The 24,655-nt window shown below is 47.4% G+C and overlaps 1 protein-coding gene across 1 annotated transcript; it reads left to right on the top strand.

Moving 5' to 3' along the window:
- The first annotated feature begins 1,532 nt into the window (after positions 1-1,532).
- Positions 1,533-9,074, top strand: LOC133386039 (olfactomedin-4-like). The gene is made up of 6 exons (XM_061629663.1): positions 1,533-1,714; positions 2,542-2,622; positions 3,625-3,777; positions 4,753-4,965; positions 5,869-6,010; positions 8,094-9,074. The coding sequence occupies exons 1-6, from the start codon at positions 1,541-1,543 to the stop codon at positions 8,891-8,893; spliced, it is 1,563 nt and encodes a 520-aa protein (XP_061485647.1). The 5' UTR covers positions 1,533-1,540; the 3' UTR covers positions 8,894-9,074.
- Positions 9,075-24,655: the final 15,581 nt, after the last annotated feature.

Raw genomic sequence — 24,655 nt, 5'->3', positions numbered from 1 at the left:
TCCAGCATCCTGTTCTCTCCATGACCAACCAGATGCCCACAAGCAGAACCTGAGTACAACAGCAACTCTCCCCACTTACAATTCCGTCAGTACAGGGAGAGCATAACCATCATGGCTAGTAGTCTTTGAGAGCTTTATCCCCCCAAATTAATATGTTTAATCTTCTTTTAAATTCTATTCAAGTTTAAATTCCATTCTATTTAAATTCTATTCAAGTTTAAATTCCATTCTATTTAAATTTTATCCAAGTTGGTGGCCATCACTACATCTTGTGTGGGATCTCTTGGTCTTTCTTTGGAAGATATCCCTTGTTCTGCCACATTAAAGCTTGCCTTGCAGTCCAGCAGATGGCCGATTTGTCACACCTTCCACATATCTTCACCTGAAATGTGGCCAAATCCTCCTTACCACTCAACACAGAATGACGCATAGTTAATACCGTGGAAGACAGAAAGAAAATTCAAAGGGACCTTGATAGGCTGGAGCATTGGGCTGAAAACAACAGAATGAAATTCAACAGGGATAAATGCAAAGTTCTACACTTAGGAAAAAGAAACCTAAAAGAAACCAAATGCACAGTTATAAGACGGGGAATACTTGGCTCAGCAATACGACATATGAGAAGGATCTTGGAATTGTCGTTGATCACCAGCTGAATGTGAGCCAACAGTGTGATGTGGCTGCAAAAAAGGCAATTGCTATATTAGGCTGCATTAACAGAAGTATAGTTTCCAAATCACGTGAAGTACTAGTTCCCCTCTATTCAGCACAGGTTAGGCCTCATCTTGAATACTGCATCCAGTTCTGGTCTCACTTCAAGGAGGATGCGGACGAACTGGAACAGTTTCAGAGGAGGGCAACAAGGATGATTGTGGGACTGGAAACAAAGCCCTATGATGAGAGACTGAAAGAACTGGGCATGTTTAGCCTGGAGAAGAGAAGACTGAGGGGAGATATGATAGCACTCTTCAAGTACATGAAAGGTTGTCACATAGAGGAGGGACGGGATCTCTTCTCGATCGTCTCAGAGTGCAGGACACGGAATAATGGGCTCAAGTTGCAGGAAGCCAGATTTGATTGGATATCAGGAAAAACTTCCTAACTGTTAGAGCCATACGACAATGGAACCAATGACCTAGAGAGGTTGTGGGCTCTCCGACACTGGAGGCCTTCAAGAGGCAGCGGGACAGCCATCTGTTGGGAATGCTTTGATTTGGATTCCTGCATTGAGCAGGGGGTTGGACTTGATGGCCTTATAGGCCCCTTCCAACTCTACTTTTCTATGATTCTATGACCAAAGTACATGAAGGCAGGAGAGGGGTCCCTCGATGATCAGAATTCTGAAACCTGTGAGATCCTGTCAGACCTGGACTGTGGTGGTGTGTGTATAACTCTATTTGTGGCATGGCTGATTTATGGCCTTTAATAAATTCTTAGACCCACCCACCATCTGATTGCTTTGTAAGCTGTTGTGTTGACATAACTAGCATCCCTGCTGGGAATTTTTCCACGTAGCAGACTTGGCAAGGAAACACTATTGATGACGGGCACCCCCAGAAATGGCTATAAAGCAGTGCTTTGGTCTCCAGTTCCACAAGGCGACATCGGTGGAGAGAAGATGGGTGGCCCCAGTTCAATGTCCCTGCTCTTCCTCCTCCTCCTACATGGCATCTCTGTGGCCAGCATGACCACCATCTTTCCAGCAGGAAGCGAGGTAAGGAGAGGGCCCCATGGGTCATGATGGCAGGGTCAAGGAGAGAGGAGAGAGAGAGGCACATCAGCAGCATCTTTTGCTATCACCTTGCGCATGCAAGACAGACCCTCTTGCCTGATCAGAACTTAATTTGCTCCCCCAGCCCACATTTTCTTTTCCTGCTAGCACAAACTGTGCCCCTGTACTTAAGAAACTGATGCCCACCATTGGTGTCTCTGCTGAGCGCTTTCGGGAAGGGAGGAGGTGCAGGTTGAACTGCTCTCCTGTGAAAGGCCAACCCACATCAGATTGACACCAACTCTCTTTTTAGGGAGAAGAGGGCTCTCTGCCCATTCCTTCTTCACCTAAATGCCCCTGTTGGATTCCCCCCTTAGTGTCTGTGGACCACCCTCTCAGTTCTACCCTTCTGGGGCAGCAGCTTGTTCTACTGGCCGGGGACAGGGGGGTTGACAAGTGACAAGCCACACAGAGGCACCATCCCACCAAGTGGGATGATCCACCATTCTTAACTCTTGCCTTTGCTACATAAACATGTAATGTTCTAAAGCATCTTGGACCATATCAAATACTTTATGAATTATCCTAATCCTACTTATTGAGAAGAAACCTTCATGTCAGCAACAAGTTCTTAGGAAGTCATCAATCACATCTTTCTTAGGAGCAAGACACCATGTGTCTGTAATATCACTGCTTTTGCCACAGTGATCCATGTTCTGGTACTCTTCTGGTTAGACTACTGCAATGTGCTGGGCATGGGCTTCCCTCTGAATACTGTTCAGAAACTTCCACTAATGTTTAAAGGGGTGTTTGTGTTTTCCCCCCGGCAGTCATTGTCTGAAGCAACTGTATTTCCAAACGTCACTTTCCGTGGGCTGAACTGGAAAGAAGCATCTGCAGCTGCGCCCCAGGTAGGGACGGATCTTGCTGTGAGATGTATCTTAGCTAATGGCACAGAAATAGGAGAATGGACTGAGCATGAAAAGGTGCTGCAGGGGCAGGGGTCCCTGAGAGTATCTGAAGCTGTTGGCAGATAATGTTTTTTTGGGGTGGTGGTGAATGAGAACTCCTGTCTGTCACAGGGACCTGACTGGGCAGCATTTGTGGCATCAAGAAAAAAGGCACTGTTAACCCTTCTGCACAAACACACCATCTCTGTACCACTTCTGGAATTTTATTTGTTACAATGAACATTTTTTTAAAACACAGACCCTGCCTTTTTTTAAAAAAAAAGCCAAGTGCACTCAAGGTGCCCCACAGTAGAAATACTGTTACATTCACCCAAATTCTTCAAGTGGGGAGAAGTTCTAGGGGTGCAGCAGCACTAACCCAGGTTTGATTTCCTTGGAAAGGGGTCAGGGACTGGCATTTTGCACATCTGAGTTTATTTCAAAAGTCCACAGCAGATCTCTAGTCTAAGTCTAGAGGGAGGTAGCCAGCCCCTCTGTCTGTCTCAGTCTGTAGGTGTTTACCCCCCCTCCACTTGCAGCAAGCCCGCCTCCTCCCCCTGGGTAAAGCAGGAAGGGGGGCACCCAGGTGAGTCCTTTCCTTTCATCCTCACTTGGCCCTTTCTTAGTTCCCCATAAAGGCTGCATCACTGGGAGACCATCTCTAGTTATCAGTGCTGGAGTAATGGTGTTGATGAAATCCAAGATACTGACTGGACGTTGCTTTAGGGCAACCCACACTGCTGGCCCCACTCACAGCAATCTTCAGTGGAATCCTAGAGCAATAAGAAAAACTATAAAAGAGTTATTTTTTAAAAAAGAAAACGCTAAACAAATATTTTGCAGGACAAGCATTTCTCCAGATCGATGTCCCTTTAGCCTAACTGCCCCTTCCCCAGAGTGTTTTGTCATTTAACGCCTTTTTCCTGGAAGGATATGCAACCCCCAACCTCCTTGCTCTTGCAGTTGGTGTCCAACATCAGTGGCTCTGTGGATGACCGTGGGCTATGCCACTGCTCCGTGTTCCTGCCGGAAGATGCCTTTCCTGCACAGCGGGTGGAGGCCCTGGAAGGCCTGGCACGCTCGCTCGCAGAGAGGTTGGACAGAGAACTTTCCAAGGTAAACATGACCTTAAAAACACAAAAACTCATATCTTCCAATAATGAGGATTCTAAAACAGGCATTGATTCTGCCCAGTTGTCTTTCCCTCATATTCATGTGAGAATAATGGGTCATTTAATGGGTCATTTGCACCCTCTCCCATTCCTGCCCCCAGTTCTGCACGAAGCGAGATCAGATTCTGAGGGTAAAATAAATCATGCAAATCCAGCAATTCTGTCATTTAAACTTTCATTTGAGCAAACTTTCATTTGATCAAGGGCTGCATTTTGGAGCAAACACTGAAGTCCCTTTACGACACAAGTAGTACTACTAGCCATGATGGCTCTGCTCCGGCTTGATGGTTGGAGGCAGTAAATGCCTCTGAATACCAGTTGTGGGAACCACAGGAGGGGAGAGGGCTCTTGTGCTCAGGTCCTGCTTGTGGGCTTTCCATTGGAGGCACCTGGTTGGCCACTGTGAGAACAGGATGATGGACTATATGGGCCACTGGCCTGATCCAGCAGGCTCTTCTTACGGTCTTAAGTAGGAATAGATCTGCCGTGGGGTCCCACAAGGGGTCACATTTCTGGGTACGTGTTTCTCTTCCTTGTCTTTCTTCTTCTCCTACTGACATCTGGCCCTTCCTTCCTTCCTTCCTTCCTTCCTTCCTTCTCTCTCCCTCTCTAGCTGATCCATCCAATCCAGCAAAGCTCCCCTGCCATCCAGCCCATCAACTTCCACGTCCCCTTGAGCTTCCTTCTCTCCTTGTCTGCCCCCCATCACGGGATCCTTCTTGCCTTTAGAGAAGCCGCTGCCTCTTTCTGAAAGCGGCCCCCTGCTTCCTCCCTCCTCCTCCTCCTCCTCTCCTTTCAGACTTTCCTCTGCTCCCGTCTTGAATGGCCTTTACTTGCTTACATGTATTTCAAGCTCTAGCAAAGGGAATGCTTTTCATGGCCTTCCCTCCTCCCTTCCTCCTCCTCTCTCTTCCCACAGGTGACCGAGTACATGAAAGTCGTTGACGCCTACGGACAGAAGCTCCTGAACCTGACACACAAGGTGGAACAGATGCACACGAGCCAGGTCTCCTACACGGAGCTGGATTTCGAAGTCCTGAAGCTGGATATCCAGGAGATGGAGAGCCTGGTCGTTCAGCTGAAGGCCTCCATGGGGGACAGCAACGTGATTGTCCAACAGCTCTACGTGGAGGTGAGGCTGGACCGGAGGGAGAGGGCTTTGGAGTTTTAACTTTTGTCCTTTCCATCCATGGGAAGAGGTTTGTTTCTTTGTTGTTAAAGACAGAACGGGGATATTTTCTTTCCTAAGGCCTCACCCTCCTTTCAGACTCTTGGAGCCAGTCCAGTCTTCCCGAAACGGCACGTGGTGGTCAGTCTGCCAAGGGGGCAGGGGGGAACAGCTGCTTTCCCCTCCATTCCCCCCACTAGCCGGGGGGCCAACCTGAGCCAGTCCTTGCACGCTTCCTGCCGAGCACCTGGTCAGGCTGATTGGGGAGGGCGCTTGCCTCTCAACAGAGGGTGGGGCTTGGATGGCCTTTGGACACCCCCTCCAGCGCTATCCTTCCCATTTCTCCTGCTATCCTTCACCGGCCAGCCCCTCCTGCTGCCATCACTTCCTTTGGTGGAGAAGAGGCACCACCTTGCTGAAGCTAAGCAGGTTCGGGGCTGGTGGTCAGTGCCTGGGAATTGCATGGACACCGCCTTGGGCTCCATGACAGAAAGGCGGTGGGACGCGAATGCAAGGAAAGCTGTCGATAGCAAAAGCCTCCGTGGCGCCATCTCCTGGCGCCTCCTCCTGGATCCACGTGCCCTTACCTTCTCCCGCCATCGCGGCGCCATCAGTGGAGTCAATCCGGCGCAATGTTCCTTTTGAGGGTAGATGACGAGAAGGGGGCGCTAGGTGGGCAGCCAACGTGGTGCCCTCCAGATGTTGTCAGGCTCCAGCACCCATCAGCCATAGCAGCCAGCATGCCCAATCGTCAGGGACGACAACAGGAGCTGTAGTCTAACAACAGCTGCAGGTTGCCACTGGTGGCTACCTTCAGGAAGAGCGCTCCATACTCCTTCCTTCCTCCCCTCCTCCTGTTCTCTTCAGATCAAGAACATGAGCCTGGCGGTCACTCACCTGGAAAGCCTGGACAAGAACAACATCCTGGCCATCCGCCGGGAGATCGTGGCCCTGAAGCAGCGGCTGAAGGAATGTGAAGAGCCAAGCTCGGCTCCGCTGGTTCAGCCAGGTCGGCAGGGCTTCTCCTAACCGTGGGGAGGGGCGGTTGGTTGGGGGAGCAGGGAGGATATGCAGCCCTGCTTGGGACAACGAGTGGGGGGCTCCAAGGGTCCGGATGTGACACCGTCAGAGCCCCCACATGGCTGGCTTCTCATTGCTTCCCCCCTTGCTGGGCCCTTGTGTCGATGGGCTCCTCCACACCCAATCATAGACTGTGGGGCAAAAGCCCCCCTGACATGTCCAGCGGGGCAGCACATGGGTGGGTGGGGCTGCCCTCAGGTGCCGCAGATGTAGCCTCCGTAAGTGAGGTTGTGTTGGTGAGGCTGCACTTCATTCACTGCCCTGCCAGACCAGCTGTCTCGGGGAGGCGGCTGGCAGAGCACAGTCGGCAGGCAAAGGCAGGGGAGCCGGCAGGGCCATCCACAGGGAATTGGGGCCGGGCGCGGGGGAAGGAAGGCACTGAAAGGGAAGAAGAAGAAGACTATTTTCTCACCAAAAAAACTGGAAGAAAAAGTGTACATTTCGCCTCATAGCTCAGCTTCTACAAATGCAACAAACTTGCTCTTTTAAAAAAAATGAAATCTGGGAATCTGGAGATTATGCTTCATTGGGGGGGACTGACCCCCCTGTGGATGCCAGTGGGAACTGGGTGCAAGAGAGGGAGGTTATTGTTAAACCAAAGGGGTGCTGCTGCTGAGCTGATGCCCTTGTTGTTGTTATGTGCCTTCAAGTCGATGAGGACTTAGGGCGACCCTATGAATCAGCGACTTCCAAGAGCATCTGTCATGAGCCACCCTGACAGATCTTGTCGTTAGAAAGGGGTAAAGATTTAAAATAATTTCCCCCCTCAGAGTTCCCCTTCCTCTTTTTTGTGCGTCTTGGGGTTAAAGTGCTTCCAGATCTCCTTCCCAATGAACTGCTGCATTGACCGGGGGGGGGGGAGGACTCTCCCCAGGAAGTGCACAAAGTCACCCCAGAAGTTGTTGGATTCTCTGAGCTTCTCCATCACCACCAGAGACAAATGCGTAAACATGCGGACACCATTTAAACCAGGAATGCAAATAAACCTTTGAAGGGACCACAAGAAGTTGCTGAAAAATTGATTGTCCCTGAAAGCAAAATAATAATTGTAACAACATACAATGGGTATGCTTATTTATTTAATTTGTATCCCGCCCTTCCTCCCAGCAGGAGCCCAGGGCGGCAAACAAAGCACTAAAACACTTTAAAACATCATAAAAACAGATCTTAAAATACATTAACAAAACTGCATTTAAAATAAAAAAAACAACTTTAAAAAAAGGGTTAAAACATTATTAAAAAACATATTAAACAATTCTGACACAGATGCAGACTGGGTACCTTCGGGTACAGTTTCCCAGACTTGCAACCAATTCCTGTTGGTTAGTGGGAGAAGGCACTTTTGTCCAGGACGCCTCCTGCCTTGCTTTGTTGCTGCTGGACAGAGGAGCCATGCGAGGGAGAGAAGGGTGGCTCCAGAGTCTGCTGTCTTGCACACCAGAATTTTAGGCTTGCACATTTAAAGTGGATTAAATGTTGCCCTAGCACAACATATCCACTTCTTTTGATTAAAGATTTGATTAAGATTTTCTGTTGGGAAAGTAATGGGGAAACGCAGTGAAAAGTGTGGAATGAAGGAATGACTACTGGGAAAGCATGTAAATCAAATGAGGATGAATGTTCACTGCCATATGACCTTCCTGCCAATAAATGAGAATGAATGCTCAGTCAAGATACGGCTGTGAGCACACCAGTTGCCTACAGCAAAGCGTTTCCATTGGCCACACCTGGAGGGGGCAACAATTTCATCTGCTAATCAGTGGTGAAATTTCTTTGAAGTGAATTTTTTTTAAAACACACACACTCGAGGTGCTCCCACCAGGTTTTAGAGTGAAAAGGGGCAGGGTTTGACTAGCGTCATTGTGTGTCCCCATTTTCAGAAGAGAGAGGCGGAGACTCACTGGAAGTGGCAGTGCTCAATAAACAGACCACCTGGAGGGGCCCTAAAAGAGATCCAAGTCCACACTCTCCCAGTGGGTCCAATCACCCCCTTTCCCATCGTTTGCTTCCAGGTTCCTGCAACCACACTGGCCTCGTGAACATCAGCAAGCCTTACCCAGTCCAGTGGAACTGGAGAGGCTCTAGCTTCCGGTATGGAGTTTGGGGCAAAAGCTACTCTCCGGACAGTCCAACAAGTGAAGTCTATTGGGTGGCCGCTCTGAATGATGTCCGGCTCATGCAAACTATTAATCTTTACCCATCCTATGATAACCTATTATTGTACAGACCATCTAAGAGCCTTGATTATAGGTATGGGCAAGGAAGTGGAGCAACAGTGTACAAGAATTTCCTGTACTTTAATGGCTATAACAGCAATTACATGTATAAACTGGACGTGAACTCCAACTCTGTGGTTTTGAGCAAACAGATCCCAGGAGCTGCTTACGATAACCGCTTTTCCTATGCTGGGGTTGCTTGGCAAGACATCGACTTTGCAGTGGATGAAACTGGGCTGTGGGCAATTTATTCCACCGAGGCAAATACGGGGAACATTGTGATCAGCAAGCTCCACGAGGACACCCTCCAGATCCAGAAGACCTGGAATACGCGGCAGTACAAGCCCTCCGTGAGCAGCGCTTTCATCATCTGCGGCGTCCTGTATGTCACTCGGTCCATGAACACGAAACAAGAGGAGGTCTTTTACACATTCGACACCAACACTGGGAAGGAGGGGCGGATCAGCATCATGATGGAGAAGCCTTTTGGGACCGTGCAGGGTGTCGACTATCACCCCTCAGACCACAAGCTGTATGTGTACAACGACGGCTTCCTGGTCACTTACGATCTGGAGTTCCAGGGAGCGTCTCTGTGAGAGCCTTTCCTGGCTGGCAAACCCTCTGGCTTCTCAGCGTCCCTTTCGGATAGATCTTCTCTCTTTGCTGCAGCTGACCAATCATGTCTGTGATTTTTTTTTAATCATTTCACACGTCAATTTTGTATACTGTATATATATATGAAAATGACTGTGTCATGGTGTCAGTGTGAATGTAAAATCAGGCCAAGTACAAGTTGATCATAACTGCAAAAATAAACTTCAAGCATGTGCTTCAACCCCTGTCTAACGTCTCTGTACGACTAGTCATACGTAAGTCCTCCTGCTGGCTTCACTAGGGCGTATTCCCTGTCCCAGGTAAGTGGGCAGAGGACTCCAGCCTGGATGTTAACAGTCGCTCATGGGGCTGCTAGTTTTCTCAGCAGCCTCAGCAAAGACCCCTGCAGGATCCATTTATTAATCATGTCTCCATCACTTCAGTGCACTGAGCGCTTTACAAACATTCATCTTGTCCATTCTCAGGAGTTTCTTGTAAGGTAGAATCATTCAGCTGGGGAGTATTAGAAAAACCCTCCATTGATCACATAGTCTAACTATGCTGGACCTTATGCACGTGGGGGAAGGGAATTTTCCTTAGTGGCACACTTCCTTTTAATATACAAGCCCCCCCCCAAAAAAGAGAATTTTAGCAGGCTGCCTCTAGACAGGATGAATGGACCTCGGGCCACACGAGTGATAATCTTATTATTTCTGAGTCAGAATATGAATTAGATGGAAAGACAAGGAAGGTCCCCAGCTTGGTGAACATGGGCCTAGAATACAGTTACTGTTTGTTAAACAGCATTTATGTGCAACCTAACAGCAAAATGTTCCTGTGGAGTACAATGTTAAAATGCAAATCAAAACCAGAAAACCAAAGTATAAACTAGAGCATTAAACTGATATAATGAGCATTCACAGCAAGACTCAGAACAGCATGATTTTAAAAAAAGATCTTAAAAAATCAGAAACATATCCCTTTAAATGACTAAAAGTTTTTTGTTTTTTTCAAGTTACTATGATTCACTTCTACACTTAGTAAGGTTAAGGGAAGAGGGACAGCTGATCTGACTAAATTCTTACTTGGGATTAGAATGCTTTCACGCTGGTGTAATGTAAATATCCAAACATTTAACAGCAGAATTTTTTTTAACTATGAGTCCAGGTTGCATTAGAAACATCGCTGTGTGTGGGGTGTGTGTGTGTGTGTGTGGTGTCCCCATTGACTCTAAGCCCTCTCCTAGGATAAACTGGAGGGCAGCATAAAAAACACTGCACACAGCATCTTAGCACTGTGGATCCTCTTCTCTGGCATGAGCAGGTGCCTGGACAGTCCTTTGCAGACAGGATTGTGTCCTCTTGGTGACACCAAGGCTTGAGTGCAGCGGTCACTGAGTTTAGAGTGGGGAGAAGAGGAGGAACAGATAGTGGGAAGGGGGGAGAGGGAGCTGTCATGAAATGCTGAAAGACAAAATCCAGCCTTTCAGGCATTCGTTCCTCCTTGGATGTCAGCTGCCTGTATTTTTCCTTCCATCCATCCACCTGTTTCAACTGGAAGTGTCACCTTAGATCAGGTGTGAGGGAACCCTGTGGCCCTCTGGATGTTGATGAACCACAGCTCCCATCATCCCTGGCATGACTGGCCCCACTGGCTGAGGCTGATGGGAGTTGGAGGCCAACAAAGTCTGAAGGGTCGCACAGACCAGCCACCCTGTCCCGGCCTGCAGGACTGATGTCTGGAATCGCCTCTTCTGCTTCCCTCCCCTTTGATTTTTCTAGCTTTAGACGGAAGGGCCACTACCGGACTAGGGCTATTTACTCGACAGAATGCCACCGTTATTTTGTTTGGCACCGAAACAAGATCCAAAGTACCTAAACGATTTCTGTAAACCACTCTGGGAGCTATTTGGGTTAAAGAACAGGACACAAATGCCTCAAATTAAATGAAATGGAAACTAATAATGGTATTTTCACTCCCATTCTCCGTGAAGTGCAGAAAAGGGCAACCAAAATTCTGAGGTGGCTGCAGACTCTTCCTGAGAGAGAGCCTGATCAGATGTTTGTAGGGAGATAAAGACAAAGAGTAAGGCCTCACATATGCATGGGAATCTGAGCCCAGCAAAAGCCAGCTTCCTTTCTGAGTGTGGTTTGTGTGGATGAACCAGATGTTCTCAGATTGATGATCTGGGATCTTCTCATGGGGATCTCTATGAAAACATTCCTCCCTGGCTAGTTTATGACTGTTACATTTCACAGTAGGCTGGTCTAACCAATGCCACTTAAGGTTCCTCAGAATGTCAGCCACTCTTGCTTCAGAGTAGACCTGATGGGCCCCTTGTTTTCAGAATTCAGGAGCCCAGTACATCAACAGACCCCCTAATAGGCTTCTCCTATCTTTCTCTGCTTAGTTCCTCCCCATTCCATGTCTAGGGCTGCCCCTGTGCACAATTAACATAGAAATGATGAGTGTTCCTTCCCTCTATACCTACCACAACCTTCCCTTTGCCACCCTCCTACAAGCCTGACAGTGTGTTGCAAATTGCAGCATTGGGACTACCCTCTTCCTTGCCTGTCCATGCCTGACTGTGTTCCTATAGTAAGTACCAAATGCCATGGAGCTTTTCCTGCAGCCATCTCTCTCTCACCCTCAAGCCCATGCCTCCCTCTCAACATTTCTGTTATCTCCGTATGCTGAGAGAGGAGGAATATCTTTCAGTCTGACCTTGGTTATTGCTGGAGAAGCTTCCTGCAAATACTCACAGAGGCACGAGCCAATCTCTAGTGCCTCCTCGCAATAGTTTTATTATTTCGTTTTTTTAATGGTAGCGTGAGTATACCTGGTTCCTCTCTAACTGTTCTGCCATTATACTGTCAAGAGGTCAAAAGGTTGCTATGTGGGTATTTCGTTGCTTATCTCCTGAACCAGGGATCTTAGTGTCCTGAACGGAGTTAGAAAGAGTGAAGAAGCCTGCTCTTTATGCTCTATGCAAAAGCTAAGGCTGAAGAGTAATTGGCTGGAGGAATTATTCCATTGGATCTGAACCCATATTCACTTTGAAACAATTAAGAATGGTTTGTCTTAGATGTGCCCTCCAGATGTTTTGAATTACAATTCCCATCAGCCCCAGCCTGGCTGTACGATGCTGGCACTGACAGGCATCACAGCGCAAAACATTTGGAGAGTACGAGGCTGGGGAAGGCTATAACATTTACTCATCATCAGTACTGTGCCAGGCACTGTAGAGGACATAAAAACAGCATCCTCCATATCACAGTCAGTTTGCGTTTGATCTCAGTTAGTGTGCTGCTTGTGGGTTTGTCATGGGGGCTGTTAATGCTATTGTTTTGTTGTTTATTGTCGTTTTCATAGTGTGCTGTATTTGTGTTTTGTTTTAACATTGCGTAAGTCACTTGGGGACCTTCGGATATCAATCAACAGTTATTGTTAATCATCATCATCATCATCATAGGATTGCCTCTCTTCTATTTTTCTTACATTTTGAATTCTTGTTTTTCCCACCTGCCATATCTTTTTCTGTGAGTGACAGGAACTCACAGTTTATAGGTTTGGTTTTATTTTTTAAAAAAGAAACTCTGGAAATCTTTAAGAAATAACTGTTATCCATCATGCTCCTGTGACAGCAGCCGGAATTCCTTCTAAACCAAAGTAAGACACTTTACAGTTTAGCTAGGTGCTATATGCAAAACTGGAATGCTTAAATATTGTTGTGGAAAGTAACCACTCTGAGTTTAGCAGTTATAAGTCTTTATTAACCAGTACATTGGGGATATTCCAACAGGCCATCATTGGACTGAGGAACTCCCCCCCAAAAAGTTAACACACACATTTATACATATTTGCAAGCCTTAGACTAGAGCATGTGCAAAAAGCATTGTTCTGGTGGAAAATTACAGAAAGCTACAGAACATCATCCCATTCCGTTATCACCCTTCACCTCCCCCATAGCTCCTGCCCTCCTCCCTGCCTTGAAACTTTCTGTCTGTGTAGATGACGATTTCGAAGAAGGGGCCTTGAAAGGGAACTGGGACCTAGTTTTTTCTTTTTCCATCTCCCAAAACAGTATGTGACCCGAAACTCAACCGTTCTTTGAAATTTGCAATTTTCCAATTTTTACAATGCAATTCTCTAGCCAAATAATGTACACAATAATGTATATGATAAAGTCTGCATAAAGATGCATATACTGGTGAAAATAATATACAAAAATGCATTATATTAGGGGAAATTGCTTTGGCAAAACTGCATATAAACATGAGTAAATTAGCAGAAGTTCACAGTTAAAAGGCTAGTGAATTTTCATGAGGACTTTTATAAAATTGCAACTAATGTGTAAATGTGGAGGACTGAACTTAATATTGAAAAAAAAGGGAATCTGAAACTGATGGATTTGTCCTTCCTTAGAAGGGATGGGTGAGAACTTCAATGAAAATTGAAGTCGGCATCGGACTCCCCGATAGCTTGCACAGTCACTGTCTTTACAGACCAATCCTGAGTGCTGCAAGTGTCTGCGGCTTTTCCCAACACCAGATTATTATTATTTTAAAATTGCATCAGGATAACGGTGGTGCATCTTTGAAAATGATCAGCCTGTTTCTGTTTTCCTAATGTGAAACTGACCAGCCTCAGTCACAGTGGAAGAGGAAGAGCTGAAGATGGGGGGACTGAATAGGTGGGAAAGCCTCTCCATTCCTAAAATATTGTTGGAAATAATAAAAGTTGTTTTTCACAAGAAAAAAATCGAATGGTAAAAGCAACAGATAGCAGACAATGTACATGGACCGATACCGCCTGCTAGTTTGACAGAATGTGTTCACACTGGAAACAATTGAGCAGCTCCCATCCCTGACCCTTAGCAAGCTGACAATTGGCCCTCTCCCCCTCAGGGAATAGCTCACTCCTAAAGCTGACAACTTCACATTGCCACGCCAGTCTTCCTTTATCCTGCGTATTTCCTTTGTGAGAACTTGGTGTGGCCATGGCCTCCGCCATAACAGAAATGCAGCAAAACAGAAATGTCCCTCACCCCAAAACTTAATATTCTGGGTCCCTGAAGTTCTGAATCATCATTGCAGCCAAATTCTGTATAACTGAAATTTAAAGAGCCTTTAAACCAGATTGTCCCACTAAAAGATACTATAATCGCAGTTATTATTTTCATTTATTAATTTATATACCGCTAACATGTCAAAATAGCTTCTAAGCAGTTTACTAGAATAAAATTAATTATAAAATCCATACATAATTAACAAAACATTAAAAACATCCATAATTCAAAATTACCATAAAGCAAGCTCATTGAAAAGCATCACAAAACAAAAGAGCAATTAAAACAATTAGATCAAGGAGTTCAGGGGAATGCTTGCCTAAACAGGTGTGTCTTCAAGAGCCAGCGGAATGCCAATATGGATATGGGCCCCTCTTATTCCGGCAGGGAGGGCACTCCACAACACTGGCACCATCAGTGAAAAGCCGGCCTCTGTGTTACAACAAGCTGATAATCATCAGGTTGTGTCAAAACTAACTGGGTTCCATTTGCTGATCTTAACACCCTTCATGGAGGGAAAGATGATTTTTCAAGTAACCTGGTCCAGAGTTGTTTAGGGCTTTATATGTAAGTGGTGTGATATATGCCCAATGAGGAGCATCACTCACCACCTGGCCTGTGGCTTTCTGCACCAGCTGCAGCCTCTGGAGCATCTTCAAGGAAAGCCCCACACAGAGCATATTGCAATAACCCACACATAATGTCACCAATACATATGTCACAGTAGCCAAATTATCCCTGACGTACGGGTGATAGGTGCTCTTTGTTGGAGAATTCTTCTTCTCCTTGGGTTCTTTTGCTGGGGGGTCCCTTAAATAGTAATCTCTGACGCAGGCTTGAAGCAAAAAGGTAGGTCTTTATTAAAAAAATAAAAACAAGCATATGCAAGGTCAGTCTCCCAGAACACATCCAGGAAGTATCCAAGAGGGACTGCAAAGAGGCACTGAGTGCAAGCTCCCTTTATAAAGTACAGGTTCAGCATGTGGCAATCATTTCACAAATCCCCCAAATTCTTTTCTACGTAACATAACAGTTTCTTCCCTCTTGAAATATTTCCAACCAACCAGATCACTTTATTAAAATGAATACATGTATATTCACACCTCCCATCTCCCATTGTGTTCATTGATGTCAACCTGGCCCCTGTCTCAGATCTCACCATTCTACTGTCACATATTACTGGTTATCTTGTACTGTTCTGAAACCAATATGTACCATTTACATTCCATTCTATCATGGCTCCTGACCAGTCAAGCTGGTCAGCGTGTTCCTTGGGTGAAGTCATGATTACAAGCCAAATCTAGCTCTCCCTAGAGTGCCTGGCAGTTTCTATGTGAAATTCTGCTTATTGCTACTTTGCTATAGAGAAAGATTAATTTAAATCACCGTATTATAACAAAAAACACATAATATAAAGAATATAATACAAAGAATGACTGATTAGGGAACACAGAAAAGGGGAAAAGGATAAATCTGAGCCAGCCACTTCTCCATGAAACACAGAGGGATGCAGGGTCTATAGTAGGCGAGATCAGAAACCAAGCTTTTCCGAGATCACATAGTGGAGAATGCATGAAAGAAAAGGACTCCACGCCCTTTGTTTGGAACAGAATTCTCATGAAGGGTAGTCACTCACAAATCAGGTGATCGTGACCCTTTGCCAATTAACTGATTTTTCCTTCCCAAGCTTCTAGGATATTTTAATCCTCTGAATATATTTTCTTAAAAACATATTTTCATATAAAGCAAAGAAAAAGAAAAAGATATATGAGTTCTCTATAATCTTCACTAAAATCTTCATTTTTACCATTTTAACCAGCTTCCCCGGAAAGTTGCTTTTCCCTACTAAGCATGCATGCATGCTCATTAACAATGGTAATTTAATCATAAATTAAATATATACTCAGGCCTACCTGCTATGTACTGGAAGCTGAATTTGCTTTTCTTATAATCCCAAGGCCTGTGGCCTTTTGCTTAATTTTATTATATATATATATATATATTGAATTATAGAAAAAATCCATTTTTCCCCATCACTCTTCACCATGGAAGCCACCTGGGCCTCCATGGACAAAAACGGTCCCAAGAGGACTCCTAAACTGCGTACCTCTTCCTTCACAGGGACTGCAACCCCATCTAGAACAAATACCCCTATTCTCAGAACTTGGAACCGCTCCCCAGGGCTGGTTCTAAAGGGCGGCCAGGTTGGGCACTGGCCCGAGGGCCCCGGAGCTACAGGAGCGCCCGAGGGGCCCTCTGCTCCCACGATCCGCGGCAGAAGCCATGGATCGCAGGATAGGAGCCGCCCGCCGAGCTGCCTACCATGCCCGCCATCCCCCCGCTTCACCTACCTTGCTCTGCTGTTCTGTGCAGCTGCGCGCGTTGCACACGCAGGGTTGCCATCAATTAAGATGGCAGCCGAGGTTTCAGTAAAGGACTGAAGCCTCTGCCGCCATCTTGGTTGATGGCAGCAATGCGCTCGCTGCGTGCCATCAACCAAGATGGCGGCAGAGGCTTCAGTCCCTTACGGAAACCTTGGCCGCCATCTTGCTTGATGGTAACCCTGTGCGCGCAGCGTGTGCAGCCACAACAAACAGCAGAGCAAGGTAGGTGAAGGGGGGCATGGCGGGCGGCTTGGTGGGTGGCTCGAAAGCTCTGGACTGTCTTGCGATCTGTAGCATGGCTCCTGCCACGGATCGCGGAAGGGGAGCAGAGGGGCCCGGGGCAGGATGACGCCCAAGGGCCCCGGCATTCCTGGAGCCAGCCCCGCCCCTCCCCCACAGTGTCTCTGTCTTAGCAGGATTCAGCTTCAGTCTATTGGCCTCATCCAGCCCACAAGTGCATCCAAACACCACTTCAGCTTATGCACGGCCTCTCCTGACTCACACTTAATGTAGAAATTAAATGTAAAAGTTGCTTTAAGTTGACATGTAGCTCTCAGCTAAGCTGCTCTTAGTGGGTGAGCATTTAGCTGTAGGTCCGATAACGAATGAGACTCTGGCATGCTAACTAGTTATGCGACCCCCGAGCGGTCCGCGTCCAACTTCTTAGAGGGACAAGTGGCATTGCAGGCTTACAGGATCTCTGGAGTGGATTAATTTTTATGCTGCTATCAACTGGAAGGGGTTTTTTTAGATTACTCATTGATTGTGGTTTTATATTGTATTTTATTGTGTAATGTATGTCGCCTAGAGTGGCCGTTAATTCGGCCAGATAGGCGACTCATAAATAATTTATTATTATTGTTGTTGTTGTTGTTATTATTATTAGGTGCCCTAACTCTCCAACGCCTGCCCTCTCCCTTCCAGAGAGTAACTCCCAGGCTATGCCTGCTCTTTCCTAGCACAGCAGATGTGCTGCTTTGACTGCAGCTTGCCCTGTTTTTTGCCCTCCGTCCTACCTCTCAGCACACACAGAACAGATTCAGGCCGATCGTGCCAGAGCAGAAGTTTCCACTGGCTTTTTTTTCCTGGGTTGCTCCTTAGAGGCTCGGGTTCCTTGGCTGCCTCCCTGCGACCACCACGAATTATCTCATTAAAGATAAACCCCAAATGCATCCTGCGCACTCAGCCATGCCCCCACAGCTCCTCCCCACTTTGCATTTCTGTCACTTCCCTGCCATATTTCTTTTAATATCCAGCCAGAACTGGATTCTCCGAGACAACCATCCAGATGGAATTTTACTGCTCTGTCCCCCCGGCTGAGCCTGAGGCCACCCAAAAAGGATCTGGTAGCCCCCCACCCACCTTGGGGGAATGTCGCAGTAAAGATGTCCAAGCAATCCAAGTTACTAACCCTCACCCCACCCCACCGGTTCCTTACCGCAGTTTCTGGCCAGATGAATTGGAGTCCACACTCAGCTGGGGCCAACAACAGCCATTGGCACCCTGAAGTAGCACACAGTGGCCTGCTCTCTGCTCTAGCAACTCTGGCTCTGCCAGGCCCAGCAGGGAGGCCAGGAAATATTTACGTGGCGTCTTCCTTCGGGGAACCCTAATAGGCTGGAAGCCCTCAGGTGACTTCAAGGGCCTCTAAAAAGGGAGCTCTGAAAGGGGAACTGGTGCCCTTGGCCCTATCAAGGAAGTCCTTGAATCCCACAGAGGCTTTGAAATAACCTTGAGTAGTAACGTCCCTTCCAAAGACCTTCTAAAGCTTTTCCTTTTAAGCGTTTTTTGGAATAGCTTTCTCTTTTTACTGTCCAGGCACAGTTACAAGCAAAATAGGATTGGATCCTTTCTCGTCCAGAGCAATTCAGAAGAGCTTCCCCAAGTAGCTTCTTGCCGGTGGAGAGTGAGGCCGCTCATGGCTCTCCAGGAGTGGACCCTGCAGAGTGGACCATCGCCGTAGCTGCTCAGTCCAGCCAGGACCACTGCAGACACTTGTTGCCAGAGGCTTGGCTTTGATGGTGTGCCTCTGCCTCCTCCTCATTGATGAAGACGATGGTGACATTATTAAAGTATATTTGTACATGGCGTGTCGGCCCCAAGGCCCCGGAAGAGGGGCGAACAACAGATTAAAATACAATAGGATAAAAACACACTCAGATGTCCAAATAATCTGTCAATCTGGTTAGAAGGATAAAACAGCAGGATTTTGAAATCAGGGAACATCGCACTTATCGGGGGGGGGGGGAGCACAGCGACAAGGAAAAAAGGAGGGAGGGGGCCAAACTCACCTTGGGTCAGGGAATTCCAGCGCCTGGGAAAGAAAGCCCTGACTGCCCTCCCCACTTGCCAACCTGGCTCCCACGGAAAGGCAGAATGCAGAGTAGAGCTCCCTCCAGTGACTGTAGTTGGCTTGGCAGGCAGACTCCTAAGGAAGCAAAGGGCCCTTCCAATGCTCTGGCTGGACCCAGACTGATGAGACTTCAAAGGGCATGACCAACCCTTGGAATTTTGACCAACACAATGGAACCAATGACCTAGGGAGGTAGTGGGCTCTCCGACACAGGAGGCCTTCAAGAGGCAGCTGGACAGCCATCTGTCTGGAATGCTTTGATTTGGATTCCTGCATTGAGCAGGGGGTTGGACTTGATGGCCTTATAGGCCCCTTCCAACTCTACTATTCTATGATTCTATGAATTTGGCTGCAAAACTAATTGGGAGCCCCAATGTGGTTTGAAAAATGCCCCCCAAATATGCTTCAACTAACCAGCTCTCAAGGCTACCCTGTCAGGAGCATCGTGTACCAGCTGCCATGTTCAAAGAGTCTTCAAAGACCCACATCCAAGTGTGTTGCCAGAGGCCACATTGAGGCAGGCACTCACTGGAACATGCAAGATCTAACATGGGGGTTGGGGGGTGAGGCCTCCAAAATCCCCAGTCATGCAGGGAGGGCTGAAGAGGGTTTCTAAGCGCCTTTGGTTGAAAGTGCTTACAAACCTTCTTATGAATGGGAACTCTATCTTTTCAGGGTTCCCAACTGCAGGGAGAATTCCTAAGCGTGAATTCCTCCAGACAACCTGTTTATTGCGCGAAGCTCGTGCAGAGGTTAGGCCTTTATGTCCAATCTTTATTGAGCATTCATTCTGATTTGTTTATGGGATGGTTATATGATTAAGTAAGAATAACAGGGTTGCACTCGCCCTGCCCTTCTCCCAATAGTCATCCCTCAAGGTGATCAAGGCCAATTCAGTCCCATAACCAGGCCTGAACCCAGACTAGGATGGGTCAGGATGATCTGTTTCATGCAAGAGTACTTGCTGTTGCTGCACCACAACCCTCTCAATCACCTTCCCTAAAAAGGGGGCATTTGCAACCGGTCGGTAGTTGTCACAAACCAATGGCTCCAGGGTGAGTTTGTCAAGAACGGTAGGATCACCACTCTTCTCAGGGCGACTGGGACCACTCCCTCCTACAAATATGCATTGACCACACCCTGGATCCACTCGGTCAAACCCCCTCGGCAAGCTTTAATAAGCCAAGAAGGGCAAGGGTCAAGAGGACACTTTGCTGGCCGCATCATCACAAGCACCTTGTCCACACCATCAGGCCGCATCAACTGAAACTGATTCCAAGAAGTTGCAGTTGATGTTGCCCTGGATTCCTCACTGGGGACTACAGTAGATGTGGATGGGGCATCAAGATTGCTATGGAGGCAAGCAACTTTGCCTTCAAAGTGCCTCGCAAACAATTCACAGTGGGCCTCCAAAAGGTCTAAAACTCCATTTCCTGGAGTTGATGTCAACAGACCTCTGACAATATGGAAAAGCTCCACTGGACGGCTACTTGAGGATGCGATGGAGGCAGAGAAATGGGCCTTCTTTGCTGCCCTCACCGCCACACAGTAGGCACAGTTATGATGTTTTACTCGTGCCTCATCAGCCTCACAGCACGTCTTTCACCACTAGGGTTGCCAGGTCAGAAGCATCCCAAAACCTGAGATTTGAGGGGCAGGCCCTAGTGATGTCATGGAGGCGGGCCTGAGTGATGTCATGGGGTGGGCCTGAGTGATGTCATGGGGCGGGCCTGAGTGATGTCATGGGGTGTGCCCAAGTGATGTCACGGGGCAGGCCCAAGTGATGTCATTAAGCATGATACATTAAGCATCAATCACAGTTGCTTGGAGCATACAATTTTAAAAAAAATCTGATTGGAAATTAAAATAGAAATCTTAGCTAAAAGATGGAGCCTGGGTAGGGAACATTTAATTGCCGTAGTGACGGGCAAAGGAAGGTATGGCGCTGTGAGAAGGACGTGCCAGGTAAGGGGAACGCGGTCCAGACATGTTGTGGCTGTGCCTTGTTCCGGTCCTTCCCACACCCGCAAGGTCGTTGGTAGTCCTATCAGCCATCTCTCAGATCTCCAGTTGCTGTTATTAAATGCCAGATCGGTATATAATAAAACCTCCCTCGTCCACGATTTGATTGTGGATGAGGCAGCCGATCTGGCATGTATAACCGAGACCTGGGTGGGTGAGCAGGGAGGAGTTGGTCTCTCTCAGCTCTGCCCACCGGGGTACCTGGTCCAGCATCATGGTAGATCTGAGGGTCGGGGAGGTGGGGTCGCTGTCGTCTATAAGAGTTCCATCTCACTCACCAAGCACCATGTTCATTCAGTTACTGGCCTGGAGTGTTTACACCTTGTGTTGGGCCAGAGGGACAGGCTGGGAATCCTTTTGGTGTACCGCCCACCTTGCTGCCCAATGGCTTCCCTAACTGAGCTGGCGGAAGTGGTCTCGGATATATTGTTGAGGTCCCCCAGACTAATAGTACTGGGGGATTTCAACATTCATGCCGAGACCACTTTGTCTGGCGCGGCTCAGGACTTCATGGCTTCCATGACAGCCATGGGGCTGTCTCAATATGTTAGTGGTCCAACACATGTATCGGGGCACACTCTAGACCTTGTTTTTGCTACTGAGCATGGGGAAAGTGATCTGGATGTGGGGAGTTTTACAACACTCCCTTTGTCATGGACAGACCACTGCTTGCTGAAGTTTAGACTTTCAGTAACCTCTTCCCTCTGCAAGGGTGGGGGACTTATTAAAATGGTCCGCCCCCGGAGACTAATGGATCCTGAAGGTTTTCAAAGGGCTCTGGGGGATTTTCCGGCTGATAGGACTGGCGCTCCTGCTGAAGCCCTGGTCGCTCTGTGGAATACGGAGATGACCCGGGCTGTAAACACGATCGCTCCTGCACGCCCTCTCCTTTGTAGAGCTCATACAGCTCCATGGTATACTCCGGAGCTGAGAGCGATGAAGCAAGATAGGAGGAGGCTTGAGCGGAAATGGAGACGAACTCCCGACGGATACAATTATGCGCTGGTTAGTGCTTCGACTAAGCTCTATGTAGGAGCAGTGAAGGCAGCTAAAAAACATCATTTTGCTGCCACTATTAAATCATCTCTTTGCCGCCCAGCAGAGCTCTTTCGAGTTGTCCGGGGGCTTCTCCATTCAAACCCTCCGGACAGGGTGGAATCATCGGAGGCCCGCTGTAATCAGTTTGCCGATCACTTCCAGAATAAGATCTCATGTATCCGCCGGGACCTAGACTCTCAAGTTATAGCAGTAGATCCTAGTGAGGTGTCCGGAGCACAGTCTTGTCCTGTTTTGTTGGATGAGCTTCAGTTGGTTCAACTCGAGGACGTGGACAAGGTGCTTGGACAGGTACGTGCAACCACTTCGGTACTGGATCCTTGCCCCTCCTGGCTGATAAAAACTAGCAGGAATGGAACAGGTAGCTGGGCCAAGGAAGTGATAAATGCCTCTTTACGAGAGGGAGTGGTCCCGGGCTGTCTGAAAGAGGCAGTGGTGAGACCACTCCTGAAAAAGCCTTCCTTGGACCCAGACAATTTTAACAGCTACAGGCCAGTGGCGAATGTTCCATTCCTGGGCAAGGTCTTGGAACGGGTGGTTGCTGGCCAGCTCCAGGCGCTATTGGATGAAACTGATTATCTAGATCCATTTCAATCGGGTTTTAGGCCCGGTTTTGGCACTGAGACAGCCTTGGTCGCCCTGTACGATGACCTATGTCGGGAAAGAGACAGAGGGAGTGTAACTCTGTTGATTCTCCTTGATCTCTCAGCGGCTTTTGATACCATCGACCATGGTATCCTTCTGGAGAGGCTCGCGGAGTTGGGAGTTGGAGGTACTGCTTGGCAGTGGTTCCGCTCCTACTTGGCGGGTCGTCTCCAGAAGGTAGTGCTTGGGGAACATTGCTCGACACCGCGGGCTCTCCAATATGGGGTCCCGCAGGGGTCAGTTTTGTCCCCCCTGCTTTTTAATATCTACATGAAGCCGTTGGGAGAGGTCATCAGGAGTTTTGGAGTGCGTTGTCATCAGTATGCTGATGACACGCAGCTCTACTTCTCCTTTTCATCTTCTTCAGGTGAGGCTGTCGATTTGCTGAACCGTTGCCTGGCCTCGACAATGGACTGGATGAGAGTTAACAAACTGAAGCTCAATCCAGACAAGACTGAGATGCTGTTGGTGGACGGGTTCTCTGATCGGATGGTGGATATATACCCTGTCCTGGACGGGGTTACACTCCCCCTAAAGGACCGGGTTCGTAGTCTGGGAGTCTTTTTAGACTCTTCCCTCTCACTTGAGGCTCAAGTAGCCTCGGTGGTTAGGAATGCGTTTTACCAACTTCGGTTGGTAGCCCAGCTACGTCCCTATTTGAGTAAAGAGGACCTTACATCAGTGGTACATGCTCTGGTAACCTCACGTTTGGATTACTGTAATGCGCTTTACGTAGGGCTACCTTTGAAGACAGTTCGGAAGCTACAACTAGTGCAAAATGCGGCGGCCAGATTGCTGACAAGGACCAAGCAGTCCGAGCATATAACACCTGTTCTGGCCAGCTTGCACTGGTTGCCAATATGTTTCCGGGCTAGATTCAAAGTGTTGGTATTAACCTATAAAGCCTTATACGGTGCGGGACCACGATACCTTGCGGAACGCCTCTTCCGATATGAACCGGCCCGTGCACTACGTTCTGCTACGAAGGCCCTCCTCCGGGTTCCAACTCACAGGGAGGCCCGGAGGGTGATGACAAGATCTAGGGCCTTCTCAGTGGTGGCCCCCGAACTATGGAACAGTCTCCCTGAGGAAGTACGCCTGGCGCCGACTCTGCTTTCCTTCCGGCGCCAGGTCAAAACCTTCCTATTCTCTGAAGCATTTTAAGTTACATTGATCTAATTTTAATAATGTTTATTGTATTGTTGATTGTATTTTAATATTATTTTGTTATTCATTGTATTTTTATACTATTTTATGTTCACCGCCCAGAGAGCTATTGCTAGTCGGGCGGTATATAAATTTAATAAATAATAATAATAATAATCTAGCCTACTTGCTTTCAGCAAGAAGGGTTTAAGTGCCTTCAGGGCAGGCCAGTCACCAGAAGGCCACTGTAGGGACAAAGGAGCCTAGTGTTGTGGAGATGTTAGATGGGAGCATTGGGGAGTAAAGATGGATGCTCCTGAAGGCTACAATTCTAAACACACTTACTAAGGGATTAAGCCCCATAGAACTCAACAGGACTGACTTCTGAGCAGATATAGTTTGGATTGTGCTGTTGGTAAAGCTTGACTAGGAATCCTCTCCAAATATATCCATATCCAAGCAGGGTTGGCAACCCCCTGCCTGAGATGACCTGCCCTTATCTTTTAACGTGGCTGCTCCAAACATCTTTACAGATTTGACCCTTCAGAAAGAGGTCTGAGAAATGAGTAAGAGTAAGAAGTATCTTTTAAACTTGTTCTTTTCAATTCACTCTTGAACGCACATCATACCTAGGGCAGATCCACACCATTCATTTAAAGCATATTCAACACCCATTTGAAGCACATGAATCCCACCACAGAATAATGGGAACTGCAATTTGTTAAGAGTGGTGAGAACTATAACTGTGAGGGGGAAACGACACTTCCAGGATTCTTTAGGGGAAGTCGTGTGCTTTAAATGCGAGTTGGATGTGCTTTAAACATATTGTGTGAATCCACTTAATAAATTTTGCCTGCATGTAAATTGTTTTAATTAATTTTTCAAAATGGAAATGAGCTATAAACTGTAGTGGGTGACCATGGGCTACTCGCCATCTCTCAGCCTATCAGGATGAAAACAATGGAGAACCACGACCGCCCCAAGGCATACTTAAAATGTCGAGTAAGTATTGTACAACCATAGCGTGAAATCAGATACTTATTGGGACACAGTATGACAAAATAGTTATATAAGCATGACTATCAAATAT

This window comes from Rhineura floridana, chromosome 5, assembly GCF_030035675.1.
Source record: "Rhineura floridana isolate rRhiFlo1 chromosome 5, rRhiFlo1.hap2, whole genome shotgun sequence".
Classification (NCBI taxonomy): domain Eukaryota; kingdom Metazoa; phylum Chordata; class Lepidosauria; order Squamata; family Rhineuridae; genus Rhineura; species Rhineura floridana.
Note: the sequence above shows the minus strand (reverse complement) of the source record. Positions and strands in the feature narration are given on the sequence as shown.

Bases quoted from the DNA above. Each gene is read 5' to 3' on its own strand.
- LOC133386039 (XM_061629663.1), top strand. From the start codon at position 1,541: ATGACGGGCACCCCCAGAAATGGCTATAAAGCAGTGCTTTGGTCTCCA. The intron at 2,623-3,624 runs GTAGGGACGGAT...TTGCTCTTGCAG, and splicing joins CATCTGCAGCTGCGCCCCAG to TTGGTGTCCAACATCAGTGG. The intron at 3,778-4,752 runs GTAAACATGACC...CTCTTCCCACAG, and splicing joins TGGACAGAGAACTTTCCAAG to GTGACCGAGTACATGAAAGT.